The 9,896-nt window shown below is 46.6% G+C and overlaps 1 protein-coding gene across 6 annotated transcripts in view; it reads left to right on the plus strand.

The window, feature by feature from the left end:
* LDAH (lipid droplet associated hydrolase) overlaps nt 1-3,787 on the plus strand; it is a 99,258-nt gene extending 95,471 nt beyond the window's left edge. For all 6 annotated transcript variants that reach the window (XM_057742332.1, XM_057742331.1, XM_057742329.1 and 3 more), the window contains one exon: nt 64-3,787. In XM_057742332.1, coding sequence (XP_057598315.1) covers nt 64-255 — 192 coding nt within the window. In that variant the 3' untranslated portion in view covers nt 256-3,787. The remainder of the gene's footprint in view (nt 1-63) is intronic.
* The last annotated feature ends 6,109 nt before the right edge of the window (nt 3,788-9,896 follow it).

The raw sequence follows: 9,896 nt of genomic DNA on the forward strand, positions 1-9,896 counted from the left end.
TGTCATATCTGTTTTGAGAGGGGAAAGTGTTTTCTAATAAAATGTTTTTGTCTTGTCTTCTAGCTTACATTTTACTATGGTACTATAGATGCTTGGTGCCCAAAAGAGTATTATGAAGACATGAAGAAAGATTTTCCAGAAGGAGATATTCGACTCTGTGAGAAAAAAATACCTCACGATTTTATCCTCTATTTTTACCAAGAAATGGCCGACATGGTAGCTGACTGGCTAAAGGATGATCTGTCCAACATATAAATACTGACACAAGGAGCAAGCACTGATAACTAATACACAGAGGCCGTAGTTATACTGCCTCTTAGTAGTAAGTAGTATACTTAGTAGGTAAATGTTTAATTTTAATGTTTGATATTAGAAGAGAAGAAAAATGAGACCCTCTTGGTTTAAAAATTATCAGCTTCCAGCTCCCCATGCTACAGACTGAAATAAACACGGTTGATCAATATTCCATAGGATTAACAACACATTTTCCAAGACTCAGGGGACACAGTGATCTAAACAGAGTCTTATGTTTGCATGAGATGCCCAGTGGCACCATACAGTTTATTTCGGTAGACAAGGTCCTTCAGACAAAAGGAAATCTAAATTTAGTTGATTTTAACTGAGTTACAGTATAGAGAGTTTCTCTGGTAGAGAAAATTATGAAAGACCTACTAGAAAATGTAAGAGACTGGTGAATGTTAAGTGTATAGTCAGATATGTGAAGCATATGAGATCACGGGAAGGATACACTCAAGTTCCAGTAGCAGGAAGTGATGAATAGTGATCTTGGCAGTGGACCCGGGTCTCTCTTAAGGACAGAAGCTGAAGATCAGCGCAGACTAACTTTGCACAGGTCTTGGCTGAAATCATCAGAATCAAGCTAGATACCAGGACAGCCTGCACACTCTGCCTGTTACTACCTTGCAGCGTGACTCAAACCACCAAAGTCAGCCTTCTGTCTGGCCACCAGCAGCACAAGCCCCAGCAGAGCCAATGGCAGGGGAAGCACTGCTTGTCTCCTTCCCCAAGGAATGTGACTTCCCAATCTGCCTGCAGTGGTCAGCAAGTAAAGCTCGTCAGACATTCCTCTGGCCAACTAACAACTAATAAGAGTTACTGAGGGATCCCGAGTCTACCTTCCTCCATGGACAACCAGCAAGCTCTGGTTGTGAGCTCCCTGCAGGCTCCTCTTCTCGAGAGCCAAGATGGGGAGGCATTGGGTGATCCCAGATTAACCCTGTACCTGCCATGTGCACCTGCTCCTTCTGTGATTTTTTTCAGTCACACTCCACTGATGACCAGCAATGAGCCAAATACTATAAAGGCATTGAGGACAGATTGTTAGATACATTATGATTCTTTTCTTCTGAAAATCTTCTAGTAAGTAATTTTTGAAAGGGCCTCTTTAAATTGATAAATAGAGAATCACTATACGTGAGTTCTCCATTTCTGCATTAGCTTTGTTAGTTGGAAATTGTTTAACTAATGAACCAAAACAACCTATTACATTATGTGAATTCACTCTTTCTGGACACCTTGAGGTTCAGTACAGAAGAAGCTTGTTGTCTGGCCTAGAGTGGGCTAACCGTATTGCTTCCTTCCCTAAACGGACTCAATCCTGGGACCTTAAAAGCCAGTAGATCACACTGACTGCAGAGATGGTTGATGACAGGTAGAAACATTCCATTTTCTCCTAGAGGGACTCCCTCATGGTGTTATCGTTCCTTCAGGACAATGGGGTTTATCCTTCTCCAGACCTAGAGCCCCCGATGAGAGATTCGGCTCTGATGTGCTGCCAGCCCAGGGGTGAGCGCTGTGTGAGTTACGATCCGTTGGCATGGCTTCCACATCAGAGCAGATGACTTCTCAGGGGAGAGGAGCCAAGCTTCAGGCACGGAGTGCTCTTGGCCCCGGAAAGGAGCCAGTAGAGGCATAAGCCATTGGCAGAAGGTTGCCTACAAAGTCCTTATTGGCAGCTGTGGGGGGAGGCCTTCTAGAAATCTGATGTCAGGAGCTGGGTCTCATGGCTCTGAAGTGCCTTGCATACAGGAGATGCTCAATAGTACTAACCCAAAGCACTTAAGCAAGTACTGGGTAAATCGTGCTACTGGAATAAAGAATAACATGCCCAGCTTTTCTTTCGGCGTTCTTTTACATTACTTCCTATTTCAGGAGTCCACATGTATGAAAGTATATCTAATAAACCAAAGTTTACCAGAGCTTAAAAAATGATAAGTAAAATGATAAAGTAAAAGATACTGGGTCTTATTTCCTATTTATCATCTAAGCACCAAATGAATATTTAAAATAAATATTATACCCGCACTTTATAACCATACCTGGCCGGACCTCTGTGTGTTGGGGAAGGAGGGGTACGATCTTAGCGTCTTCCTGAGTTAGATGGGTCAAAGTCTCTCTGTTAAATTGAAAAGCCACTTTCTCATGCTTCTTTTAGAGAAGGAAAAGTCAGATTTCAGGAGATTGAAGTTCATTTTATTTCATTAGGAATTAAACAAAAGTGTTTCTGTGCACATGTACGAGGTGATAAGGTATGTGAACTCTGGAGGCCTCACCATCTGTGTGATTTTAGACAGCTTCATCTAATTTCTTCATGCCTCGGTGTCCTCATTTATAAGATAGGATTAATAATAATACGTACCTCATATTGTTGGAAGAATTCGATGGGATGATTAAATAAAAGCATTTAGCACAAATGCCTGACCAAGAGTATCTTCTCAATATAGATTGGCTATGGTAATAATTATTATTATTAAATATCATAATAATATAAAAGACTAAAGTTGGTAAGCAGTGGATGAAACCCATTTTCCAGAAGCATTTCTGCTTATATATCCCAGTTAGCCACTTGGATGGCCCTTGTCAAAGATTTAATAAATTTGGGGTTATCTAGTGCTGAGTGAAAGGCCTAAACCAGAAATCATGACCGGTTGTTCCCAGTCTGCTCCAGATCATGGGGAAGAATCTCCAGAGGCAGCCTCTTTGGCTTTTCATGGCAGGATGTCCAAGGCAGCAGCCCTCTCACTATTGGCCTCTCCACTCAACCCTTGGAGATCCAGTGACTTTCAAAGTCTTGATTTTTTTCTTTATCCTACATTATATTAAAATTAAATTTAATTCCAGACTTGGGAAGACACAATAACTTAATGTAACACCTGATTCTGGGTTGGATATTGTTATAAAAAAAATTGCTGGGACAATTTGCAAAACTTCATTGCATGGGATCTGAAGATTAGCTGGGAATGAGATCAATGTTAATTTCCTGATTTCAGTGGTTGTATTGTGGATAAGTAGGAGAAGGTTCTTATTTGCAGTGAAGACACTGAAATGTCTGGGAGCCGTGGGGCACTGTGTCAATTTACTCTCAAGTAGTTCAGAGAAAAAAAAATGTTCTTTGTACTTGTGACTTTTTTGTAATTTTGAGATGATTTTGAAATAATGTACGCGAATAAGTATTTTAAAAAAACAATGCAACCACACTCTCTCCTTCTACATCTCTCTCTTACTGCTTTTCTTCCAGAAAGTGAATTACTTCTTCTAGGAAGTAAATGAAGAGTGGGGTTCAAATCCTGGACCTGTCATTTATTAGGTTTGTGATGTTCAGAGGCTTAACCTCGCAGAGCCGGCTCCTCCACTCCCCCACCGGCCCTCATCTACAAAAGTAAATACTTCTGTTAGCTTTTGGACTTTGGAAGGGTTTTTGCCTGTCTTTATTGGGGTCAGATGAGATCTTGCGTATAGTATCTAGCACCTTGTCTGGTAGATGCTCTATTAAATGGTACCTAAGGAGAAGGATAGCAAACTTTTTGTCTTTTACACTGTCCTCTCTTTGGTGCAGCGGAGGACTCCTCGATATCCCAACTTCTGCATTGTTTCACCCAGCCTGAAACTTGATTCCAGTCGTCTCAGCGTTTCTGGTTCATATTGGTAAAGGAGGGGGCCCCTCCCTCACCTAACACAGCTTTCTGACCCCAGGCCATTCAGACCTCCCGCACATAGCCCAGGACACCCAGACATCCCCTTGAGGAGCTCATAGTCCTTTAGAAAAGAAGAGGAGTGTTTCTTAAATAACACAAGACATCATCTTGGTTCCTGGTCTCCTCTTGCCAGACAGAAGAGACATGCTTGGGCTGCTTCTTCCCTTGTGGGGTGGGGCTTAAGGAGCAGGCAGTGCCTGGGACTAAGGGTGCTCTGTGAACAGATATATCTCTGAGGCCTTAAGGCTGAAGCTATCCTGCAGGAGTGCTGAGGACAGAAAAGATTTCCCTTTCTGAGGGGCTGAGATTCCTGCCTCTGTGCCCTGGAGACACAGGTGAGTGATCACAGTGCCCCAGGTGGGGAGCCGACATGGGACATGAGTCTGTCCTCTTCCAGCCTCTTCCTCTGACAGAATCTCCAGAGCAAAACGGCGAGGGCTGGAGAAGGCTCCAGATGGCACGGTTCTGCAAAGAGAAAACTCCTGGAGGGAGGGTGGGGTGGGACTGCTCCTAGTGCCAGAAGGACAGGTGGAGCTTGGGTGGGTTTGGAAGAGAAGAGAATGAGTCCAAAGAAAGACCATGCTGCTCACCCTGCACTTACACAGTCTCATTCAGGCCTCACGATCGTGTGTGTTCCCACGAAGGTGCCAAGTAGGTGTCTTGCTCAAGACCCCACAGCTACTGAGTGACAGCTGGGCCCCCACCCCAGAGCCATGGCTTCATCCCTTTTCTCCATGGCATCATGCTGCCTCCTGGAGGCAACAGTGGGCAGGCAGCCTGGCAAGAGTTGAGGGTTGTGGAGGGAGTCACGGAAGGGCAGACGAGGGCCAGGTTGTGAGGGGAAGTGACGCGTGGAGAGTTGGTAACAACTGAGTAGCGTTCAAAGAATGAAGGATACAACAGAGACAGCTTCGGCGGTTGGGGGTATCAGGCAGCGGCCTGTGGGGAGGAAAGCGGGCCTGTGGGGGTCAGAGCTGAGGCTTAGTCCCACGTGCTGGCCTCTGCAGCTTTGCCACTGCCGCGCAGTGCTCTAGACATGCGCGCTTCTGTCTGCTCCTCCAAACGTGCCCGCTGTGCCCTGGACCTTTGGGATCAACTGCTCCAGCTCTGAGAGTGTGGATGCCTCCACCCCACCCCTTGGAGGCTTGGCCTAAGATACCAGCGGCTTCTGCCTCCCAGAGCAGTCTCTCTCCCTCCCTCCGAGTCCTCACGGTCCCCTGGCCATGTCTCTATTGAAGTTCTTGCCATGATTGCAGGAATTCAATTGTTATCCCCCCTGCCCCACTATCCACACTCCTTCCTGCCCTTTAAAGGAGAGTTCTAAGAGATGGAGACTTGTAGGAGATTTGTATCTTAGTCATCTCTCTATTCTCAGGGCTTATAGAATAGGGGCTGTTACACAGAATAGTCAATAAATGTTGTTTTCTAAATTGATAAAAGTTGCTGCCATACCTAAGAGGCAAGCTCTCAAGAAATACAGTTTCCTGGGCTTCCCTGGTGGCGCAGTGGTTAAGAATCTGCCTGCCAATACAGGGGACACGGGTTCAATCCCTGCTCCAGGAAGATCCCACATGCCGCGGAGCAACGAAGCCCGTGTGCCACAACTATTGAGCCTGCGCTTTAGAGCCCTTGCACCACAATTATTGAGCCCATGCGCTGCAACTACTGAAGCCCGCGCACCGAGAGCCTGTGCTCCACAACAAGAGAAGCCACGGCAATGAGGAGCCCGCACACCACAACGAAGAGTAGCCCCCACGCACCGCAGCTAAAGAAAGCCCGCGCCCAGCAAAAAAAAGACCCAACACAGCCAATAAAATAAACAAAAAAGTAAATTGGTAAAAATAAATAAAAAGAATAAAATTTATAAAAAAGAAAAAAAGAAATAATCTCCTCAGTCAGTCAGACTATCAAGGAATCACATTGCTGGGACTCCTTTTCCCTCAAAACTGAATCTGTAACTGGAAGTGTGACACAGACTTGCTCTTTTATCCATTATGCATTCCCCCAGCCTCGCTGTGCACAACTGGGTCAGACAGATTCCAGGACATCGACTGTTCACTTTCTGGCACTAGCAAGGCCACTGCATGTCCCATGCTGGCCCATGCTTCAGCCCGTCCGACTGCAACTGTTACTTCCATTTTTCTATGGCTAGAAAATCTCTGGAGTTTGGGTATTAGCAACTACCAAATATGTGGTTATTATTTGTTGAGCGCTAACCCTGTGCAGCACCCCAAGTGGGAATTACAGCAACAATACACAAGACCCCGCTCCGGGATAGCAGAGCGTTTTCATTTTGCATCGCATTCCTCAGACATTCTGGCAGAGGGGCTGTGCTGACCTCCCCACACTGGGACAGACTTCCTTGCTGGGTGAGTCTATGGGAAAATTCCTCTTCCCGGGGATGGGAATGTGACCCTGTGACTGGACGTCCATGACAGCCAGGAGTGCAGTGCACCTGCAGGGCCTCCCTCCCTCACAGAGGGACCAGAATCCCGCCTCTGCAAATCCACACTGCTCGGGCTCCGCAGAACATCTGGGCTTCCTCCCGCTGGCCGCGGCTGCAGGGCCACGCACCTGCATGTGATTAGGGCTCGGCAGACGCCCCCAGCCTCACGGTCGGTGGCTGCACAATGGTGACACGTCACAACAGACAAGTTTCTCCCCAGATTTCTGTTCCTTCTGAGCAGAAGAGCTTCCCAGGGGCACAGGAGCACAGGGCATCCATAACCAGGTCAGGCAGCTCCACCCTCAGTGGGGCACAGTTGGTGGCATCTTTGCCTTGGCCTGCCTTGAAGTGAGCAGACAGTGGGCATTCCAGGCCATACCAGGGCCGGGCAGGGCAGAGAGGTCAATCTTCACCTCCTTTTAGTATCAGCCATTGCAGGGCTTTTAGACCATCTCTCATCAGTGTTTAGGAAATAGGATAAAATTTTAAATGCTGCCCCCTGACTTTCCTTTCTCCCTGTAACTAGCCCTTCTCAACTGAAAGTGTACTCCTCTAACAAACCACAGAATTCCGGGATAGGTCAAGTGGAGAGTGAAAAATAACAAAATGAAGAACTGACCGAGGATTGTTGTAAGCAAAGCAGTGCAAGACTTTACACTTTTCGATGGCGGAGTCATAAAGCTTATACATTTACGACAACCTGCCAAATGAGTTCGTTACAAGATGAACGTTTTTCTGCCAAAGAGACTCCTTTATTTGATAGTCATGAAAGAAGCAAAAAGGGAGCAGACTTTCTTGAATTACCTTTCACCAGAGAAGGACACATGACCTCGGGGACAGGCATTAACACCTGGAGGGAACACTGGATTGCAGTGGACGTGTGCTGCCAGCGCTCTGCGAAAAGGTGGGTCACGCTGGCCGAGCCAAACCCCAGAGCAGGTGATCCTGGTAACAAGTCATTAGTGAGGGCAAGTCCTTGTCCCGCAGTTGCTGCTCCATCACTAATAGTCTCCCAGAAATACTTAGGAACAGATGAAATCGCTTTCTCCTTCAACTACAGGAAGCAGTCAGGTGTGAGAGCCAGGGCAGCAGCAGAAGGCTGTGTGGTTGGTCCTCTCCTGCCTGGTCTAGGGGAGATGCTGAAGGAGCCAAGAGCACGGATCTTTGTACCTGTCCAGAAGATTGCTGAGCAAAAATGCCCTGTCAGATTCACTGTAGGATTTTGTTAGTTTCCCTAAAATATGTACTTGACCTTGCAGAGGAAGCTGCTGCACTGGGGCTTCTGCCGCTCGATTCAGAGGCACAACTGTGCTCAGGCTCTCCAGATCCTGATACGTCTGAAAACACAAAACTTTTCCACACCCACTGTGCTTGGAATGACAAGGACCACTCATTGGAAATGCCAGCACTCGTTTTCCAAAGAGAAAACATTTTCCACCGCATTTTGGCCTCTTCTCCCCCAAACCCAAGCTTGATTCCTCTCCCTTCCCATGCAGTGGCTTCATACAGCGTGGGGCTGCACAGTGTCCCATGCAGCGTCACCCCAGTCACAAAGACCCAGGGAGCAGCAGCCCCACGCCTGGGGCCCCCAACCTCCTGGACTTAGAGCCCGAGGTGTTGTGAGGGGGCGTGGCCAGCATAAAGACTCATGGGCCCAGAAACCCTGTTTCAGTGCAGCCACTGCTAACGCCTCAGTGGCTGACTGCCGTTCTTAACACGGGAAGGCCGAATAACAAGTCAAAAAGCAGTTCTCTGAAGACCAGTCAGGAGCAGTTTTATCAATAAAATATTTAATCAACTTATCTGTACAAAATATTAAGATGGTTAATGAAGAGTACACAAGCACATTTAACAAATATATTCTCCTATATAATTGTCAAGAAAAATAGAAATTGCTGTTTTACAGTTCATATACATTTCACTATGTACAATCTATTTAAATTTGAGAATACATATACACAGTGGATTTGTACCTGCCCCTGAAGAGTTCCCTGCTGGCCGGCCTGGGCACGTGGGCAGCGTTCACGACGTCAGCTCGTGCTGCCCAAGTGGCCAAGCAGGGTAGCAGGGAGCTGGCCCGGTCTCCAGCCGCCAAGCCTCAGAGTTCTGCCCCGGCCGAACCAGAGCTGGAAGACAGGTGACAAAGGAGATTTCAGCTTGTGTAAAATGAGTTTAAATGCCCCCCCTTCCCCATCTTACTCCCAAGCCAAGCTAAGAAACACTAAGTGTCATTGCAAAATGAAAGGGACTTCTATCCGCTCCCCCAAATTAATTACTTTAGTCTTTAGCTGCTGAGGGAATGGCATGTCATTGAGCTGTGATGGCATCACTGTCACTTCGAGTTTTGCCCATTTCCTTAAATTCACAGTATTGGAGTTTGGAGTGCGTGTGTTTATTAAAGGGCAAGGTACCCATTGCATCAAACACCACTGTCCACCCAGGGCCTGCTCAAACAGCACTGCAGGTAAGCTGGTGCCAGACTTCTGCAGAAGCCTTCACAGTGAGAAGAGCTGCTTCTTTATATATTAAAACAAAATTTCTTTCCAAACTTTTCACAATCCCCTATTGTCATCTGCTGAAGGACAAGTAAAAAAACTATTTAAAAAAAATCCTTGTAAAAAATCATTAATTTTTCATTTGGAGTGAAATACTTGCAGCTAAAAGACCTAAAGTGACTAAATTATGATTCTTTGTCATAAAAAACATAAAGGCTGTTCGCACTACAGCATAAAGTGAAATACCAAAAACAAAACAAAACTAAACAATTACTCTAACAATGCTTGTGTTCAACCCATGATTGACCCAGGTGAAGAATGACAGAAACGTTCCCCTTTCCAGAGCCTCTGTTCCTGGCTTGGAACTTCATTATTTCCCAGCCAGAAAACATATTGTATGACGAGTGAGTTTTTTCCCTAAACTGTATCATCACTTTCTACACAGAATGCTGAATGGCTGACTTTGCTCTGACTCTGACAGGTCCTGACCCAGAAATATAAGTTGCCAAGAAAGAAGCAGTGCTGATGGGTGCACCCCTTCCTCAAGCCAGCCTGCTCATCTCAAGCCAAGCTGCTGACCTGAGCCACAGGGACTCGTGTATCTTCTTCTGCCCCCGGCAGCCTTCAGTCACTCAAAGATAAACACACAGACAAGGAAAGGCCTTCAACATACCTTGTCAGTGCTTATCAGACTCACTCACCTCCCTGAAAAATCCAGGTGAGGGCCGCTCAGGGGTGAGAGGTCTGAGAGAAAGCAGGTTCGACGGAAAGAATGTACAACAGGCACAAGTTGTGTGCAGCTGCGCCGAACCACCAGCTAGAGGCTGCCCTTCCGCATCCTGCCGCCCAGGGAGCGTCCTCAAGGGAAGTTCAGCCTGTATGCTTCCGATGGGTTTGTGTTTACCTCTAACTCAGCAGGACTCCTAAGAATAAGCCTGACAGGGTGGGAGTCTTGTCTTT

Source organism: Hippopotamus amphibius, chromosome 7 (assembly GCF_030028045.1).
Source record: "Hippopotamus amphibius kiboko isolate mHipAmp2 chromosome 7, mHipAmp2.hap2, whole genome shotgun sequence".
Taxonomy (NCBI): domain Eukaryota; kingdom Metazoa; phylum Chordata; class Mammalia; order Artiodactyla; family Hippopotamidae; genus Hippopotamus; species Hippopotamus amphibius.